Source organism: Vipera ursinii (assembly GCF_947247035.1).
Source record: "Vipera ursinii genome assembly, chromosome: W".
NCBI lineage: Eukaryota > Metazoa > Chordata > Lepidosauria > Squamata > Viperidae > Vipera > Vipera ursinii.
The window spans coordinates 6,148,822-6,170,205 of NC_139522.1; the positions used below are offsets into that span (position 1 = coordinate 6,148,822).

The window sequence follows — 21,384 nt, forward strand, 5'->3', positions numbered from 1 at the left end:
ATCCCACCAGGCTCAAGGTTGACTCAGCCTTCCATCCTTCCGAGGTAGGTAAAATGAGGACCCAGATTGTTGGGGGCAATTAAGCTGACTTTGTAATAATGCCGCTGGGGGGGGGGCGAAAGCCCTAATAAGCAGGCATATACATAGAATGAAGGCTACTGCTAAGCTTGTAAGCCGCCCTGAGTCTTCGGAGAAGGGCGGGATATAAATGGAATTTTTAAAAAAACCTTTTCACCCATTGTACCACTTTTAGGATATGGCAACATCCGAGTACCACCAGTTGCCTAGCAAGGTGTCAAAAACTTGATGACCAAAAAAAAGGAAAAAAAATGATGAAGTACAGGTAGTCCTTGACTTACAACAGTTCACTTAGTGACTGTTCAAAGTTACAACGGCACTGAAAAAGTGCCTCCCAAGTCACAGCCAAGCAAGACACCTGCCTGCCCACCCGATGGCGCTCTTCCTCCTGTTCAAGGTTTTCATTGTTGTGAGCATTTCTGTTGAGGATTGGCAGTGGGGGTGGGGGGGTGTTTGTTTTTTTATTTCCCCCATCTGCTGGGTGGTTGCAGCAGGTTTTGGTCACATCACATGACCCTGGGACACTGTGACCACCATAAATATGAATCAGTTGCCAAGCATCTGAATGTAAATCACAAGACCCTGGAGATGCTGCAAGATTCCAGCTGATTGGTGCTTCTGGGCTCAGCAGAAGTGCCAGGATAGGTGCCAAGCTCCAGCTGGAGCCTGGTGCTGATCCTGGCGCTTCTGCTGAGCCCTGACAGCCCCGAAGAAGCGCCGATCAGCTGGAAAGTGGTGTTGATCCTGCCGCTTCGACTGAGCCCTGACAGCCCTGCAGCTCCCATCATCGCTTGCTCAGGCTTGTGCGGTGCTGCCACCGGTTCAGCTCATTCCCCTCCCCTGCTACCACTTTTCTAGGATGGTCGCATACCACCTGCCAGGTGCCAATGTACCACAGGTGGTACCCGTACCACTGGTTGAAAAGCCCTGGCTTAGATTACATTCCTTTCCTCACATTGCCTGCTACTCCTTCTTGCCAACTAGCTCTCCTCATATGGACCCACAGATGATTGGGGAAGATAGTTGTTGGAGGCAACATGTCTTCTTGGTTCAGAAAGGCCCATTTGCCCTGTATTCTTCTTTCAAAAGCAAAAGAAGACACCCCATTTTGGGGGTTAAATTATGGCTTCCATCACCCTGGAAGTGATGGAATGACATGGCCTTTAGAATGAGCTGGCTGGCCTTCTTTTGTTTCTGAAAGAAAAAAGGAAAAGGAAAAAGGACAGTTCCAGGCCAGCTGATCCTTCTGTTCAGATAGTTGCATTGCTAGAGTGGTCACTGCTGCTCTGCAGCAATAGACTGTGTTGCATAACTTGGTTTGTTAGTGTTATGAAAGACCAATCTTTCTAAACTTGGTTAGCTTTAATTTTGGTTCGGTTTTTTGTGGCTTAATATATTGTTCTTTTTTATTATGGTGAAGGTGTCATCTACATATCTGATGCATATTTTGGGTTGTATTTATGGAAGTGCTATGGCTTCTAGATGTTGCATGACAACCTCCACTATAAGTCTTGAAAGCAGTGATCCCACAAGTGTCCCTTTAATTTGTTGGTAAATTTGTCTATCAAATTGGAAGTACAGTATGTAGTTAATCAGAAGTTTATGAGATCCATAATCCTGGGTGTTTTGATCTTTGTGTATTCAGTTAAGTCAGTTGTGTTGTGAAGCAATGCGGTCACGGATTCTTTGGCTAATTCTGGATATATAGACATGAACAGGGCTGTGACATCAAATGAGACCATGATTTCATCCTTATCTATAGTAGCAACCCTGATTGTTTAAAGACACTGTAGGGGAGAGTTAATGAAGTGTTTGGTTCTTTTTGTTAGGTGCCCAAGCCTAAGAATATGATAGGCTTTTATGCTTGTAAGTATCGACATGTCCAAATTGTGTAGCAACTATGATCCCAATCCCCACCACCAGTCATCACCCCAACCATCTCCTGGCCTTCCATGACAGAAAAGTCTAAAGAACAACTGGTGTATTTGGATCATTTCACATGCTTTATTTCAGCAGTCAAAATAATTAAAAACATCTCAAATTATTATACATAAACAAAATAGGTATAAAATCTTTGGTCAGTCATACTCCCTAGAACATCTCCTTCTTGATACAGAAAAGAATGGATTTGCTTGAACTTGAACCCACAGGATAAAAAGAAGAGTTAAGGTGACCAGAGGGATGGTGGTGAAGACCTGGATGAATAGGAAGAAAAGGAAAGCCAAAAGGGAATCTACCTGCTTTACAAGAGAACAACAGAAAATATTAAGACCTGGATAGCTTGTAGCAATGTTTTTTTTTGTCATCCTGGATTTTTTTGCTTGTTAAGAAAATTAGCACCTTTTGAAAATTCACAAGTATCTTTGGGCAGCAAGAAATTAATTCTACTTTTTCACCTTCTAATGCTTTAATTTCTATAACACTAAACAGGGCACACTTAGCAATAGAATTTGCTTGGAGCAAAAGTTGTTATAGTTTCACCACTTCAGAAATAATTCTATGGGACCTGAACATTATTAACATACAGTAGCAGACTAAAAGAATAAAAGTAAAAGTAAACACAGTTAGCACCATTCACTAAACTTCACTAAATCTGCTCTGTTCCCTGCTCCCCAACAACCTGGTGATAACATTGAAGAAAACTCCAAAACTACCCCATATTGTTGTCCATACAACAATAATATACGTTTAACATTACATTTTCTCTGCTTTCTGTATTAGCCATTTATTTTTCTTCACTTGTTCACTGACAACATATTTGTAGCTCTTAAACCTATTTTCTCCACCTGTTCTGCTTTTTAAAAAATAACCTTCAACCTTTTTTGCAGGTATACCAGGCATTATTTACTGTTAACACTTATCAAAATTGGTATTTGTGTTGAAAATCACTCATTGTCACACCTATATTTAAGGTTAATCAAATTCCTATTACCAACTGAACAAAACAGGAAAATATGTACACTTACAGTGGCTGAAAGAATAATCTTTTCTGTGGTATTGCTCTGTATAAAAACAAATAAAAATGTAAAATTGCCAGTAGAGAAAGAGGGCCTATAGGGAAATGTTTGGGGTGGGTGGATGGGTGGTTTACCTCCAGGTTAAAGGGTAAATTTATAATAATTAGGAAGAAGTTATGGGCAGGCTGTACCACTAGTTTACCATTGCTTTTTTGTTGGTTTGGAAACAACATTCCCCCCCACCCCCGAGTTGTAGTTAATATTCAGGTGTTCCTTAGTTGGTACTGATTTTTATCATTTTGTATGGTATCTCTATATATTTATTTGGAATGTGCAAATAGTGATCACAAGATATTAGATGATTTAAATAATGAAGAAAGTAAAATCAGGCCATTCTGTCTTTGGTGATTTTAATTTAAAAGGTCAAGTAAATGGATGCACTTCCTTAATTATTTTTCAAAAGTCTTTTATTTTTGCTATTTTGATTTGATACTTTTTCAGTTTTTTTAATGGAAATGAAAATAGTTTTAGAGATGATGGATAGAAAAAGACACAAATTTAAGTCCATGTGAAATTTCCTTCTTTTTTAGCTGTTTTTTATTTTATTTTAAAAACTGTCAGGTTTCCTTTGGGGTTTACAAGTAGCAGACTGGTCCAACATCAAAGCCAAATTCCTGGTCTGGAGCACCAATGTCCATGGGAGCCACATCAATGATGGGCAACCGGGAAGTTTTTGTTGTCTTATATTCAATGACTGTCTTTTTCCAACTGTTGGTGTGACTCTGTAAAGGAAATGAAAATGGAATGAAATTACAAATGCTGTATATGTTTTCTCAGGTTTCTTGGTATAAGTAAAATGTCATCTAGAGATCTGGGCTATAAAAGAACTGGAGCTTTGAAATTTAAATCTCTTAAATTTGCATAAATGGTTAGGGGAACCATCAAGCCTTCTCATCTTGCTCTATTCCTTAACTTTCAAGTGCATAGCAGCTCCCAGCCCTAAGAATCTTGGTTGAGACTTAGCTACAAGTGTGGACATTTTGCTGTTCTGTAAAGATCTAAATGGAGGCGATATCTTTTTTTTTAGACTTTTTATCCCACCCTCAAGGTAGCGAACATACCCAATACTCCTTCCCCTTCCTATTTCATTCAGAAAAGACTTGTTATTTTCCAGTCTTTGACTTGACTGTTACATAATTTCTGCCTTTTAAATCTAACATCTTCCTAGGTATTAATTCCGGATTCAAAATATGGCAAAAGCTTTAGTAACTTGATGCAGGGAGAAGAAAAAATTTCCTTTCCACACATACAACAATATATAACATATTCAGGTATTTCTGCTTAGGTCTAGGACAATTTTAAAAAGCAAGTGATGTCCTTGTGTTTTGCTTCAAGCCAGCTGCCCCAGCTAAAGGACTTGAAGACTCACTGTGCAGCCATCCTCAATGACTCCATAGGTGAAACGGCTGTTGCCCTCTGCTCTGATCTCAATTTCGTTAGAGCCCTGGAGGAGCAGCGCCTTCTTCAGGTTTCCAGTCTGTTGGTCCATGTAAGCTACACTGTTCTTGCAGTGGTAGGTGATGTTCTGAGAAGCCTCAGTAGACATAAGGCGCAAGAAGGTCAGTTGAATGGCAACATCAGCTGGGATGGATCCCTCACTACCATATTCAAACTAACAAAAGAAAAAGGTGAAATAGCATTTACCTTATCTCCTGTAGAAAAAAAACTCAGCAACATCTAGAAAACAACTTGTTTCTTAATCTGTCCTTTCTCACCTGGAAACCATCAGTCATAGTCTCTCCAAACCAGACATGTTTCTTCTCCTTAGAGTTCTTGCTGATGTACCAGTTCTTCTGAGAAATAGTGGCCTGAGTTGGGTAGACACAACTCTCTCCACTCTCCATATTACAGTAGACTTTGATGGCATCCAGATTGCAGCCTTGGTTGGGGTCAATCCAATACATGCCTATTTATGAGAAAAAATAAATGAGTAATTTGACTGACAATGATCTTGGAAGGGACACAATTATCATTTATTTCAGCCTCTAAAGAAGACTGACTGGCTAAATATCTTCCCTGTTCCTTCCTCTCTATAGCATCTTCCTATGCTATGGGTTCTTTGTTCTCAAAAATTGTCCAAGTGGCCTCTCCATTTCCTAAAATATATGTAACATTTGATTGTGGTAGTGGTGATGGTGGGGAATATCCTTGCATGAAAATGATGCATGCAAATATGCATCTATGAAAATAATGGGCCTAAGGATTATAGGCAGGGGCATGACCATGTGCAATAAAAATAGATGTTCAGAATCAGAATAGAGCTGGAAAGGTGGAAGTCTTCTAGTTCAGCCCCCTGCTCAAGCAGGAGGTCCTATACCATTTCAGACAAGTGACTGTCAAGTCTTTTCTTAAAAAACTCCAGTGATGAAGCACCCACAATGTCTGAAGGCAAGCTGTTCCAATAGTTAAATGTTCTCACTGTTAGGAAGTTGCTCCTTAATTCCAGGTTGCTTCTCTCCTTGATTAGTTTCCATCCATTGTTTCTTGTCCTGCCCTCTGGTGCTTTGGAAAATAAATTGACCCCTTTGTGGCAGCCCCTCAAATACTGGAATACTGCTATCATGTCCCCCTTAGTCTTTCTTTTCTCTAGACTAGCCAAACCCAAATCCTGTAACCGTTCTTCATATGTTTTAGTCTCCAGGCCTTTAATCATCTTAGCTGCTCTTCTTTGCACTTTTTCCAAAGTCTCAACATCTTTTTTCTAATGTGGTGACCAAAACTGGATGCAGTATTCCCGGTGTGGTCTAACTAAGGCTTTATAAAGCAGTGCTAATACTTCACGTGATTTTGATTCTATGCCTCTGTTTATACAACGAAGGATTGTATTAGCTTTTTTGGCTGCTGCCGCACACTGCTAACTCATGTTTAAGTAATCGTTCACTAGGACTCCAAGGTCCCTCTCACAGTTACTGTTTTTAAGCCAGGTTTCACCTAATCTGTACTTGTAACTTTGGTTTATCCTACCCAGGTGTAAAACCTTGCTTTTCTCCACATTAAATTTCATGTTGTTGGATAGAGACCATTGTTTAAGTCTGTCAAGATCTTTTTTGATCCTGAGCTTGTCTTCTGGGGTGTTGGCTATTCCTGCCAGCTTAGTGTCATTGGCAAATTTGATGAGTTCCCCTTCTATTCTCTCATCTAAGTCATTTATGAAGATATTGAAGAGTACTGGGCCTAAGACGGAGCCTTGTGGTACCCCACTGCTTACTTCTCTCCGTGTGGATGTAGTACCATTGAGGACTACTTGCTGAATACGGTTTGTCAGCCAGCTACAAATCCATCTGGTGGTGATGTTATCTATTCCACCTTTTTCTAGCTTACCAAGCAGTAGATTGTGGTCTACTTTGTGAAATGCCTTACTGAAATCTAAGTATACTATGTCCACAGTGTTTCGCTGGTCTACTAATTTAGTCGCTTTATCAAAGAATAAAATAAGATTGGTTTGGCATGATCTGTTTTTAAGAAACTGGTGCTGGCTACTAGTTATAAATTTATTTGTTTCTAGAAGTTCACAGATCTGTCTTTTGATTATTTTTCCCACTATCTTTCCAGGTATTGATGTTAGGCTGATTGGTCTGTAGTTTCCTGGGTCTGTTTCCCCCCCCCCTTTTTTTGAAGATGGGAACCACATCAGCTCTTTTCCAATCCTCTGGTAGTTCCCCAGTGCTCCAAGATTTTTTAAAGATATGATACAATGGTTCTGAGATAACATCTGCCAGCTCCTTCAGAACTCATGGTGATTTATGTTCATCAAGGTCAGACAGGTGCTCTCTTACCATTTTCTTGCTTATTTTAATTTTTATTTCTAGTCTGTCTTTTACAGTTATGTTTTTGGTATGTTGGGCTATAGTTTTTGTGTGAAGACTGATGCAAAGAATGAGTTAAGCAGCTTTGCTTTCTCTCTACTGTCTGTTACTTCCTTGCCATCTTCTCTCTTTAGTGGACTGAGTGTTTCCTTGACTTTTTTTGTTATTTATATGTTGAAATAAACTTTTTTATTATTATCTTTGACATTTGTTGCAAGTCTTTGTTCATTCTCAGCCTTTGCTTTCCTGACTTCATCTTTGCAGTTTCAGGCTATGTGCTGATATTCTGCTTTAGGTATGTGTCCCTCTTTCCATTTCTTGTACTTATCCTTTTTGTCTTTCAGTTTATCAGAGAGATCTTTGTGCAACCATGCTGGTTTCTTCATTTTCCAGTATTAATAATCAACAGAAGAAAGAACATTCTAACTTAAGTGACTTCTCTTTTAAGAGTTGGAACGGGCAGGAAATAGGTAAGAGTTGTTAATTCATAGTAACTCTCCTGGAAAGAGAACCTCACTAAAACAAATGCAGATCATACTCTGCAGAAAGAAAACCTGCTTAATAGAATATTTTTGTGAAATTGCTGAATATTCTGCTGAAAGAAATAATTTATTCCTGATCCCTGCTGAGTCAATAGCTATGTTGTGAATAACTAGTTATGAAAACATGCAAGAAAAAGATCAGCAGTGCAAAAACAAAGAACAGCAATTCTGACAGCACAAGGCAACATGTTCAGCCACAAGGATCATTCATAGCAGTAAATACTGTTCTAGAAGCTCAGATATGACTTTTCTCACACTTACCACTCTTCCAGTCTCCATGGCACATCTTCAGGTCACGGCAACTACGGGCTGGGTTCTTACGGGTTCCTTCAGGGCTACGGATGTTCTCAATCTGGAGAGAAAGACTCTTGAGGGTAGTGTCAACTTCCAGGTCACGGTCACGCATTACATTAGCATCATCAGCTCTGTAGTATCGGCCACCATCATGTGCTTTCTCCTGAGGAGGTTGGGGCAGGAAGCTGAAGTCAAAGCCACCACTAGGTGGGCCTGGGGGACCAGGTGGTCCAGGAGGTCCAGGAGGACCCTGCAGGAGGAATATGAGGAGAAGAATAAGAATTAAAGACAAAGATCTTTTCAACTTACTGTAGGTCAGTTATGATATTTCTAGAATTATTACATACAGCAGGGCCAACATCACCAGTACGCCCACGGGGTCCAGGTGGGCCAATGGGACCAGGGAGACCATTCAGACCATCTTTGCCAGGGGAACCAGCAGATCCAGGGGGACCCTGTCAAGAAGAGAATTATTAGTGAGCATTTGGCATAAGATGGAAAAGCAAAAAAGCTAAAATAATAGCATATCCAGCTTAACACATCCAAATCTCATTTTATAACATGATGTATCTCTTTTCTTCTGAAATAATACCTGTGTGTTTGCAGAGCATTAGAATCTAATTCAATACAGAAATACATTTCTGAGATTTTCATCAACAAAATTACAGCCTCGTTTTTTCTCAAGTGGCTGTACTAGAGTTTTATGTTAACCTCATCTTGCAATAATTTCTTTCGTCGATCAGATTCAAGATATTTCAAGTTGTTCTCAGAGTTCCCTTATTCATCCTGGACAGTTATAACACACCAGATAGTGTTACAGAATAATTATGCTTACTCTTGGACCAGCAGGGCCAGAAGCACCAGAGGGACCTTGTTCACCAGGAGAGCCCTATACCAGAAAAGAAACTGTCAATTACCAAATCATCTACATGGATATCTGATTATCCTAATACAATGACAAGTGGGAAAGCTGAAGTCATGACCTTAACAATGGCTTAAAAATCAGTGAAGTGTGTCTCATAATGATTAATAAGAAATGTTGGGCTTCTTAATGGCCCATAATATCTCTCACTCTCTGGCAAATGTTGAGAACACACAGCTTCTCTCATGGACACAGGGAATCAATACATATGCAGTGTATATGTATGTATGTACATATCTGTTTGTCTGTATACAGTTTTTGTGGTCACCTAAATAAATGTTTGAATATATCACACTATTGAGGAATGCTTTTCTGCATGAAGGGAAAACATATTAACCAAATGTTTATGTTTTTGAAAGTCTGTATTTCTCTGCCAATTGGGTGGCCTCAAACTTGTGTCTATTATCAGAAAATACAATATGCAAGACATTTTGAGGCCTACTGCACTATACTGGTCTCACAAACAGTCCTACCTGTGTTGAGCTCAAATTGGTAAATTTGAATTTATTAATTTTTAGATTGATTTGTAAAGAAGAATAGTTGATGAGGGCAGATAGTTTTGGTATTCTTTGAAAGCTGATGTCCCTATAGGACAGCTTGTAGAAGTAGTTTTAAAATCAAAATGATTTTAAAAGGCAGCATTTCCTTTTAGAAACAAATTGTAGTTTTTGTACTGTATATTATAAATGCAGCTCAATTGAGAAGTCGCATCCAAAGCAGAAAAATATACAGCCATTCCTTGCTGTCTGTGCTCAGAAACCTATCTATGTTCTAAACATTGGAGGTTTCATTTAATCATTTTCTACAAAATGACAGCATTGAGTTAAACTCCTTAATAAGATATTTGGGTTCTCATCAAGAAATTTGTTTGAATTGTGTGGGAAGAATTTATATATATATATAACTGTTAGAAATATTATATGGGGAATCATATGTTAACTAACCCAGGTCTCCACAAAGTTACTGATCAACAGTCTCTGAAATCTTTTAAACTTACACAGACATAAAAAATAAACACTTATTTCAAGTTGTAAACACACACAAGCAAACATACAAAACTCAATTAACACAATGTAAACATAATTATAACACAGTTCAAAGGCATAGACTCAATCCACATCACTTGATTTAATCAACGTCTTCTCTCTAGGGTCAATACATACACACACACTCCTCAAGTGTCACCCTAGAATCATCATGTACACACTTCCACACCCAGGACAAGCTCCCCTATAAAGCAATCTTTCTGTATCCCATTTTCTCTGCAGCTGCCCCTAAGGCAAAGCAATTTGCTTTGCGGAATAAGCAATTCTCCTTTCCTTAAAGCTGTCTGGATTTCATTTTTATTTATTCTTGTGCAACCCCAGCTCAGCTTGGAACCCCAGATTATTCTTCTGACAATTGGAATACTCTTTTCTAAACTGTGAGTGTGAACAACTACAAAATCTGTGATTTTTTAAAAAGTCTACATTATAATAAAGTAAATTACACATGAATTCAGATCTGATATTTTAAGACAAAGGGATTGACATGGAAATTGACTAACATAATGGATTAACATAGAGCCCATGATATATCCCTCCCCTTTTTTAACCAACTAGAGCTAAAAAAGATTTCAGAAACATAGAGTTGTATCTTGTTCTTGGTGAATTACAGATACTCACAGTGGGGCCAGGGGGACCCTGAAGACCAGAGAATCCTCTATGTCCCTTCATGCCTCTTTCACCTTGTTCACCAGTCTCACCCTTGTCTCCACGTGAACCTTGTGGGCCCTGGGGATAGACCAGAAGAAAGTTTAAAAAACAGTTTTTAACAAACAAAGCAAAACCTATTAATAACATTTCTGTGTAGACATTTTGGCTATTGAAAATATTGTTTGTATTAGCATAAGGGAAAAATAAGAAATATGTGAACAACAACAAACTCAGCTACATTCATTCAGTGCTGTGCAATGGCAGGACTCTTGGAAAAACAACTAACATAATAACCAGAGTATTATGTGGTTTCTTTTAAGAAAAAGAAAAATTTTGTAACTCCAACTTACAGCAAGACCACGAGCACCACCAGGACCAGTGGGACCAGCCGGGCCAGCAGGACCCTTGAGAAGAGAAAAAAAAATGTTCACATCTTTAGTTAAGCATCTCCACTTGCCAATCCTTTCCTTGGAAATTCAGTCATTCTATGGAACTATTTCTTTTCAAGCAAGAAGAATTCTGGAATGTGAATTATATTTTATTTTACAAGGAGCAAATATATTTTTTATGAGACAATAACTTTAATTTCTCTTTTGTTTCCACAGCTACGAGTCCTTCGGGAGAAGGGCGGTATATAAATCAAATAAATATAAATATATAAATATATATAAATATAACTGGACATTTAAAGAAGAATCAATAAGATTTTTTCAATAAGAGAAGTAAGCCTGATCTTTGGAACATGAAAATCAGTTGGAAATCAGTTGTTTTGGATTAATATTCTCTTGTGCATATGAAAGCACAACTCTTGGAGCAAGAAAGGATGACTCTGGTGTTTGGAAAAAGGTTTCTCTTGCTACATTTGAAACATGATCTAAGAATGAAAAAAATGTCACTTACACTCTCACCACGCTCTCCATTCTTGCCAGCAGGGCCAACAGGGCCAGGGGCACCAGGGGCACCAGGAGCACCAGGAGCACCAGCTGGGCCAGTCTCACCACGATCACCCTATTTGGGAAAGGCAAAGGGAGACAAGAAGATCAAAGCTCATAATCAGTGTGAAGTCAGCCTTTTTTTCAAAATCATTTGAATATGATTATCTTGTAGCATTGGTCAGTTCTTGATCCTTGGTGTGTGATTCATTCAAATACCTAATAACTCACCTTGTGACCAGCAGCACCATCACGTCCAGGAGCACCTTCAGCACCGGGAGCACCCTGTGAACCAAGAAAGAAGGGAGACAGATTAAGCAAGATGGCAAGACTAAGGAGAGTTAGAGCTTGAACTTGACCACAATAGAGAATTTAGAATCCTACACTGACAAGCAACTCCAGACTCTCCAATAAAGTATTTAATTAGAATGCAGACTATATGAAATGGCTGTATTCCAACTCAAACCTTGGGATATTACTTAGGATGCTTAGGGAGAGCATCCCTCCAAGGTCTCCAGGAGAAGTCTTTTAAACAAGAGCTTTGAATGCTAAAAACTGAATTCAAGATTTTCATATATCTTATCATTAACTGTCTTTTCCTGAAGCTCCCTTGCACTGAATCAAACCATTGGCTGATTTAGCCTCCACCTGTCTGATACATTAAAGCTCTCTAAGGTCTCAAACATAGAACTTTCTTGAATTTCCTACCACTCTTTTAGTTAGAGGGCTTAGGAATTGAACTGAGGTCTTCCTGTATGACACTGAACATATGTTCTACCTCTAAGGGATGTCCCCTTCCAAAGCTACAGACTTCTAGTTTTGAAATTAATAGTAGTAGGTTTTATGAAACTAAACTTCCACACAGGAATGAAAAAGTTGAGAGCTGGAAGCATCAAACTCCCTTGGAAATATGAAGACACACCTCACGTCCAGCTTCACCAGGGGGTCCAGCCAATCCAGGGGGTCCCATTGGGCCAGGAGGACCACGTTCACCAGGGGAACCAGATGGACCTTGTTTGCCAGGCTCACCCTATGGACAGCAAAAGAGAATGCAATGCTGTGACTAACAAGAACTGCTGTTCCAAAGAGAGAAAAGAGGAACCAAATCATATAGATTATGAATGATATTCTCTAGTACTCAGTATCTGGGAAAATACTAATAAAATATGTTCAAAATTCAAGGCATGAGATACACAGTAAGATACGGCATTTTGCTGCTTGATTTGGAATTGCTTAAATCAAAATGCATTGTCAGCCAGGTAACTTGATCATGGATCTTTCATTTCTCTCCTAGTATGTTAAAACATTTGCTTCCCTTTTGTGACATCCCAAATCTCATCAAACAAAAATCTCACTCTGCCTAATGGAACAGCCAGCTCTGGGGAAGGCGCTTGTCCTTTGGATTAACACAAGGCAAGATTGTTCATTTTGCCTAAACTCTAAATCAAGCTGAATTCTGAGAGCCACACAACATGGACTTTGTCCTGTGTGAAATGTTGAATATATATTGCTTCTTCAGGTAATACTGCTACGTATCTTTTAAGTGCAGCCTCAGCATGGAGGCAGATCTACCACTAGTAGAAAACAAAACTTATCTCTGCAGCAATGCACATTAATACTATCACAAATGGGGAAACAAATCAAGCCGATTGCTATTGTGCATTGAAAGAATGTGCAGAAATAAAGAACAGCAACTGGGTTAAAAAACACTCTTGCCTTGAGACTTCAGTTGCAATCCGAATCACTGTTCCTTGGAAATATACCCTGTATATCAACTGTGCTTTCTATACAAACACATTTAGCACAGTATTATTGAAGAAACAACATACAGGTGAAACTCGAAAAATTAGAATATCGTGCAAAAGTTCATTTATTTCAGTAATGCAACTTAAAAGGGGAAACTAATTATGAAATAGACTCATTACATGCAAAGCAAGATAGTTCAAGCCGTGATTTCTCATAATTGTGATGATTATGGCGTACAGCTCATGAAAACCCCAAATCCACAATCTCAGAAAATTAGAATATTGTGAAAAGGTGCAATATTCTAGGCTCAAAGTGTCCCACACTAATCAGCTAATTAAGCCATAACACCTGCAAAGGGTTCCTGAGCCTTTAAATGGTCTCTCAGTCTGGTTCAGTAGGAATCACAATCATGGGGAAGACTGCTGACCTGACAGTTGTGCAGAAAACCAACATTGACACCCTCCATAAGGAGGGAAAGCCTCAAAAGGTAATTGCAAAAGAAGTTGGATGTTCCCAAAGTGCTGTATCAAAGCACATTAATAGAAAGTTATGTGGAAGGGAAAAGTGTGGAAGAAAAAGGTGCACAAGCAGCAGGGATGACTGCAGCCTGGAGAGGATTGTCAGGTCTGTTGCTCAGTGGTCCAAAGTCCTCTTTTCTGATGAGAGCAACTTTTGCATCTCATTTGGAAACCAAGGACCCAGAGTCTGGAGGAAGAATGGAGAGGCACACACTGCAAGATGCTTGAAGTCCAGTGTGAAGTTTCCACAGTCTGTGTTGATTGGGGGAACCATGTCATCTGCTGGTGTTGGTCCACTGTGCTTCATTAAGTCCAGGGTCAACGCAGCCGTCTACCAGGAGATTTTGGAGCATTTCATGCTTCCTTCCGCAGACGAGCTTTATGGGGATGCTGACTTCATTTTCCAGCAGGACCTGGCACCTGCCCACACTGCCAAAAGCACCAAAACCTGGTTCAATGACCATGGGATTACTGTGCTTGATTGGCCAGCAAACTCGCCTGACCTGAACCCCATAGAGAATCTATGGGGCATTGCCAAGAGAAAGATGAGAGACATGAGACCAAACAATGCAGAAGAAATAAATGAACTTTTGCACGATATTCTAATTTTTTGAGTTTCACCTGTATAAACAAAAGGAAACCTTCATTGAGTTTGCCCGTATTTATTTATTTATTTATTGGTCTGAAGAAAAATCCAGTTAAATTTTTCCTTTGCCACTTGTGTTTGCAGCCCTATGTATGTGTGAACCCTCCTAGGAGACCTCAGATACTCTTTTCTTTTTTTTTAGTACTCTGCTTCTTTCTTGGAGATCAAAGTTTATGTCATAAAGCTAATGAATGAAAATGGATTAATATTACATTCCTGAAAACTCCAGATGACTGAATTGAAGAGAAGTACTCACAGTGGGACCAGGAAGTCCAGGGAATCCTCTCTCGCCTCTTTGTCCAGGAAGACCAACTACACCACGTTGTCCAGCAATACCTTGTGGGCCAGGCGTACCAGGTGCACCCTATAAAACAAAATAACAGATTTTAGAATCAAAGCATAGATTTAAGTGGACAAACAGGTTTCTTTCTTATGAGTAGCATGGTCTACCAGATTTCTCCATCTTTTTTCTTCAATGATTTATGGACTGCACATCTTCTCCTCTTCAGCTAACATAGTCATTGGTCATCAGCTTAAGGAAGGTGATGGAACTAGACCTCAATAACTAAGTAACAAGCAGTGTGTTGTCCCTTCTATGACTGGATACAAGAATCTTGGAGGGCTTACATGAATGAGAAAACTGGTGGATGCCCTGATATTTTTTAACATTACAAGTAATATTCCTTCCTAGTTTTCCAACCCATATCCTTCCTAAACATGAATCCCCATCTTCTTGATGCCTATATGTAAAATTCTCTACAGAAGAGAGACTCTTTTACTACTGAGATTTTTCATATGTCATGCTTTTTATTCAAAACAACATAAGCAAACAAACTAGTAAATATAACTATAACAAAGGTAGGAAACCATTTTTTTAAAAGAGTAATTAAAATGTAACTAATTTGAATAATGTTTCTAACTTGGGAGGTCCCCAAGTTGTGCGTAGTTTGATTTCCAGAACTGTAAGTTTAGCAACATGGCTGTTATTACCAATTGCCATTAAAATGGTCATGGGTGGTAGGTGCATGAAAAGGCATGCTATAACCACCAGGAAAGGATACCTTTAAATGTCAGTTTCAGATAAATTTGCTTTCAAAACTGTTATTGCTAGATGTAATAATAGGGAGACTTTTCAAGGAGGAGATACCCAACTTGGCTCAAACACTTCATTTAAGAGAAGTGAATTTTAGGTTTACTTACAGTGGGTCCATCAGCACCAGGAGATCCCTTCTCACCAAGAGGACCAGGTGGGCCAGCAGGTCCAGGTTCACCAGGGCGCCCAGCAGGTCCAGACTCTCCACGGGGTCCTTTGTTTCCTTCCTTTCCACTAGGGCCAGGTGGGCCAGGAAGACCAATGTTGCCCTTTGAGGGGAAAAAAAAAGTAACAGACATATCAGTCACTGCAACATCCAGCCAAAAGGCTGAGTTGTATGCAACAATATTTTTTTTAAATAAATCTTCATTAATTGAGGTGCTGTGGATGGGGATGCAATTATGCTTCCAATCAGACAGATCACTCTGGATGAGCAAAATTTTCTCTCCCTTTGGCTAATTATTTAGTTGTATGTTTCTTAAGGCCCCTTCAAGGAAACTAACTAACCACATTCTGAACAAGTGGCATGTTGAAAAAATCCAGCATTTTTAATTGACAGGCATTGATTCAATGAAATTTGAGGGTTGCATTGTGAGGGTTTTAATATTTTCCTCTTAGAGATCTTAGCCTGCCCTCTCTAACAAGAACTTCCAGAAATCTCTGGGAATGTTAAGGAATTTGTTGTGCAGAGGTCTCCTTGTGCTACCAAAGAGTTGCACAGACAAGGAAGGGTACTGAGAGTAGTAAAAGTCACACAAAGGAGTACACTGAGTTCTAAAAGCAAAAAGTATTTTACTTTGAGGTGGTGTAAGAACAAAAATGCACAGTCAAAAAATAAACAGTCCAGGACATAAACAATAGCAACAGTCCAAGCTACAAAGTCTTCTTACCGGTCCAGAGGTCAATACACAGTTCAGGTTACAACAGTAGTAAACCAACAGCAGAGCAAAAACAGTAACAGTAGAGATCAGTGAATTCAGAGAGAGAGAGAAGCTACATTCCTAGCTTCCTCTTATGGCCATGAGAACACTTACACACCCATTGGCCAATTAACACCTTAAAGTCATAGCATTATGGTTAATATATTTTCAACCCAACATTGTAGGCTAACACCATATGCCTAACATTCTCCCCTTTGGGTAGAATAATATATAACTCTTACAATCTTATGCACATTCTTTCACAATTAGCATTGTGTTTCACAGCACTTTGTACATTCGTAAAATGGTCTGCAATATTTACATCAGATGAACAATACTCTAGCTGTATTAATTTATCTTTGACACATTGTCTGACATTTAAATAACGAAGATCAGTATATTTAGATCTTGTTCTTACTGCAGCATTATTAGCCATCTTTATCGCAGCTTGATTGTCCTCATACACAATAAATGGATCATTTACATTTAAACCCATATCTAACAATAATTGTTTGCACACTAGCAGTTCTGTACATAACACTGATAGACATGAAAATTCAGCCTCCATTGTAGATAAGCTTATGTGCTTTTGTCTAATGGACTTAAAGTAGTTGCCCTTAGACTGGGTGCAAACACTTGGTCATAATCCTCAGTAGTTTGGGCAAAACCTTGTGCAACCAAACGTGCCTTATGGGTTATAGTTCCATCTACACCCTTCTTTATTTTATATATCCATTTGCAACCTATAGTTTGCTCACCAGGTGGCAGTTTTGCTTTCTCATAAACTTTAAGATCCTGCAAAGACTTCAACTCCCTGTTCATTGCAGCTTTCCATGATGCTTGTTCCTTTTCAGGATACATCCTGATCTCATCATAGTTAGATGGCACTAAACTAACTTGACATATTATACTAGCTTCATAGCGATCAGGTGGACGTCTGATGCGCGTTGAACGCCAAGGAATTACAGGGCTTTGAATTTCAGTCTCCTTTCCTTCCTCTGATTCATCTTTTATCTCCCCTATCCCCTCTTCTATATTTACAGGAGATATATTATCATTACTAGTTACGTTATCAGAGGAGTCCTCAAACACTAGAGGATCAGTATTAACAGTTTCTTGCTCTAACCTATCCCAACCTACGTGCTCAAGGAATTTTGCACTCGCACTGTTATATACATTAGTTGTGCCTCGTTCCCAGAAACGATATGATCTGTGGTTAGCTTTGTAACCTACAAAGTATAATTGCCTAGCCCTATGTTGGCCTTTACTCCTGAGTTGTGCAGGAATGTGGACCCAAGCTGGGGTGCCAAACGTGTGCAGGTAATCAAGGTTTGGTCTTCTACCATGCCATATAGTGTATGGTATTTTACCAGTAGAAGTATTAACAACTATATTCAAAACATGGTTTGCACATTTTGCTGCCTCCCCCCACAGTCTATCTGTTAAGCCAGAATCTTGTAACATGGTTCTCATCATGGCTTGTAACGTTTGCCCACGTCTCTCAACAAATGCATTATGTTGAGGCCTATAAGGGGCTGAACGTTTATGCTCAATACCAGCTGATTGTAGCATATCAACAAAACGCTTGTTTGTAAATTCAGTACCATTATCAGTAATTATGCACTGAACCTTTCTCTTTGTTTTTCTCTCGAGGAACTTCAGCCAGTTTGCAAATTGTTGGAAAGTGTCTGCCTTTGACTTAAGCAGATAACAAAAACCATATCTAGAGTAGTGGTCCAATATACTTAAAATATAACATGATCCTCCTAAACTTGGTTTCATGGGTCCTATTAAATCAGCAAACACAACTTCCAAAGGTACAGTTGTTTTGAAGCTGTTTATCCTGTTTGCAGGAGTTGCCTTGCTCTTTTCCTGATTACAGGCATTGCAATTCAAATACTTACTACATGGCTTCAGTTTAATTCCTACTAACTCAACTGTTTTACGTAGTGAGTTAAAGTTTACATGCCCTAACAGCCTATGCAATAAATGTATACACTCATCATGTGGCTTCTTGTTCTCACATATTGAGTTAGCTTTAACTGTACTAACCTGGTTACTTGTGAGAACAAATAAACCATCTTTCAAATTAGCAGTTACACAGGTTCCATTCCTCTCAATAGTGCATTGCTCCCCTCTGAATGTTACCACAAACCCAACTTTAACCAATTCCCTTACAGATAACAGGTTGAATCTTAGCTTAGGTATATATAACATAGGTAACTGTTCATCAATGCATGGACAATAGGAATTACCTTCACCAGAGGCCTTCATCCTCCAACCATTTGCCAGTGAAACATATTGGTTGCTGTTTTTCATATTAACAAACCTCTTTTTCTCTTTAGTAATACATTGTGAAGCCCCACTATCAACAACCCACAATTCATTATTTCTGGATGTTGGTTCACCAGAAATAGCCAAACCAACGTTCTTTTTAGCCTTCCCACTGCTCTTCTTCCCTTTCTACAGAATTTGGCTATATGCCCTCTAGCCCCACAAGAATAACATTTCTTGACGTTGTAAGCAGTGGTAAATTGCTGCTCCTCTTGTGGCTGTGTCTCTCTCAGCTGGTCTCTGTCACGCCTCCTTCTGGACTCTTCCAGCAGTCTCCCAGTAATGTTAGTCAATGTCAGTTCCTCTCTGGTCAGGACTTCCAAAGAAGAAACATACCCATCATAACTCTCATCCAAAGATGACAGAATAATGTAGACCTGATGCAACTCTGAAAAAATCAGCTCCTTTTCATGAAGCTCTTGAAAAATTGCCTTCATGTAGTTTAAATGGGTCAGCATATCTCCATTCTTCTGCAAACGAGCCCTAAACAGCTTACGTGTAAGGTGTATATGTGCACCCACACTGTCTCGAACATAAAGCCTTCGCAAAACATCCCAACACCTAGCAGCAGACTCCTCACCACGAATATGGACAAGCTGCTGGTCATTCAGTGTTAGTCCAATAATGCAAAGAGCTTTCTCATTGCTACATTTAAAGTTGTCTAACTTCTTTGCATCCTCTTCGTCATCTGGATCCCAAGCAGTAGTATCTGGTGGGTTATTAACAACAGTCCATAGTCCTTCCTTGCGCAAAAGCAAGCAGCATTTCGTGGACCAGGAAACATAGTTTGTCCCATCCAACCGGGTTATCCAGGAGATGCCTGACAACAGTTCCTGTGCCATTTTACACCAAATAGCTAACACAAACTCAGCTAGGATACTGTGTGTACTAACTCTCAGTACAGGCCTGGACCCATAACCAGTGTTAAGGAATTTGTTGTGCAGAGGTCTCCTTGTGCTACCAAAGAGTTGCACAGACAAGGAAGGGTACTGAGAGTAGTAAAAGTCACACAAAGGAGTACACTGAGTTCTAAAAGCAAAAAGTATTTTACTTTGAGGTGGTGTAAGAACAAAAATGCACAGTCAAAAAATAAACAGTCCAGGACATAAACAATAGCAACAGTCCAAGCTACAAAGTCTTCTTACCGGTCCAGAGGTCAATACACAGTTCAGGTTACAACAGTAGTAAACCAACAGCAGAGCAAAAACAGTAACAGTAGAGATCAGTGAATTCAGAGAGAGAGAGAAGCTACATTCCTAGCTTCCTCTTATGGCCATGAGAACACTTACACACCCATTGGCCAATTAACATCTTAAAGTCATAGCATTATGGTTAATATATTTTCAACCCAACATTGTAGGCTAACACCATATGCCTAACAACAGGCATTGATTCAATGAAATTTGAGGGTTGCATTGTGAGGGTTTTAATATTTTCCTCTTAGAGATCTTAGCCTGCCCTCTCTAACAAGAACTTCCAGAAATCTCTGGGAAATAAGGTGTATCTATATCAGTATATGTCCTAACATACATTTCCTGTCCATTCCTTCATTTTGTTGTGTATTTCTGAATTGAAACATCCACAAAATATCCATAACACTGAAGTAGGTAACCTGCATTCTATTACAAATGTTTTAATTTTTGTGCTGACCTCTTTCAGTCAGCAATTTGTAAAAAAAAAAAAGTGGGCGCAAAGCCTATTTCTAAGTAGAGTATTTTAAAGCTTCCAATTCAGAATTAAATATTAGACTGAATACTCATTGAAATTAATAGATGTTAGTCTCAAGAAAGGGAAAAAAGAAAAATAATTTGGGTATAACTCATTGGATATTAAGACCTGAATTTCTTCAGCCTTTTCTCACATTGGTAACATTTCCTCTTTATAATTAACATTATGGTCCTCATTTGCCAAAGGGCAAAAAATTCTCCTGGTGAATGATCTCACCCTGATGGCCATTTTGAGGTTTTGAGGATTTTTCCTCTTATTTATTGCCAACAATGACAAACTGTGTAGTTACTTACAGATGGACCAGGAGGTCCAACTCTTCCAGCAGCTCCAGGGAATCCAGTAGCACCCTATAAAAATAAAGAATTATTCCATTTTCAATTATCCTTTCCTACAAAAGAACACTAACACAGGTTCACTGTATACCATGTTCCAGTGAGTTTTGCAATTGTTTAAAGGGGTTTGGTTTTATTCAAAAATGTGAAAGCTGGCCTGAAAAGCTCTCTTGGACCTTTTTAGCACCTTGTCTGCATACATCACTGTTTCTTATTTACATGAAGATGCTTTTATTTCTGATGCAGTAAGTTTTTTCTGAACTGCCAACTGGGAATCCCAAATATTTCAGACAGGTAAGAGTATAGGATCTAGGTCAGGGCTTTTCAACCAGTGGTACGGGTACCACCTGTGGTACATTGGCACCTGGCAGGTGGTACATGACCATCCTAGAAAAGTGGTAGCAGGGGAGGGGAATGAGCTGAACTGGTGCACAAGCTTGAGCGAGAGATGGCTGGAGCTGCAGGGTTGTCAAGGCTCAGCGGAAGCACCAGTGCCACTTTCCAGCTGATCGGCGCTTCTTTGGGACTGTCAGCTGGAGTTCGGCGCGGATCCTGGTGCTTTTGCTGAGCCATGAAGAAGCACCAATCATCTGGAAAGCAGCACTGATCCTGGTGCTTCTGCTGAGCCCAGAAGAAGCGCCGATCAGCTGGAATGTTGCAGCATCTCCAGGGTCTTGTGATTTACATTGAGATGCTTGGCAACTGATTCATATTTATGATGGTTACAGTGTCCCAGAGTCATGTGAAGTGACCAAAACCTGCTGCAACCACCCAGCAGATGG

General features: G+C 39.4%; 1 protein-coding gene across 1 annotated transcript in view; it reads right to left on the minus strand.

Annotated features, from left to right (window-relative positions):
- Positions 1-3,354: 3,354 nt before the first annotated feature.
- Positions 3,355-21,384, minus strand: part of LOC310648209 (uncharacterized protein) — a gene marked incomplete at its 5' end in the record, with an annotated part of 73,307 nt that continues 55,277 nt past the window's right edge. The window contains 13 exons of the mRNA XM_083375958.1: positions 3,355-3,817; positions 4,465-4,707; positions 4,811-5,001; positions 7,705-7,987; positions 8,085-8,192; positions 8,573-8,626; positions 10,404-10,431; positions 10,704-10,757; positions 11,254-11,361; positions 11,517-11,570; positions 12,208-12,315; positions 15,396-15,557; positions 20,535-20,617. Coding sequence (XP_083232084.1) covers positions 3,671-3,817; positions 4,465-4,707; positions 4,811-5,001; positions 7,705-7,987; positions 8,085-8,192; positions 8,573-8,626; positions 10,404-10,431; positions 10,704-10,757; positions 11,254-11,361; positions 11,517-11,570; positions 12,208-12,315; positions 15,396-15,557; positions 20,535-20,617 — 1,623 coding nt within the window. The 3' untranslated portion in view covers positions 3,355-3,670. The remainder of the gene's footprint in view (positions 3,818-4,464; positions 4,708-4,810; positions 5,002-7,704; positions 7,988-8,084; positions 8,193-8,572; positions 8,627-10,403; positions 10,432-10,703; positions 10,758-11,253; positions 11,362-11,516; positions 11,571-12,207; positions 12,316-15,395; positions 15,558-20,534; positions 20,618-21,384) is intronic.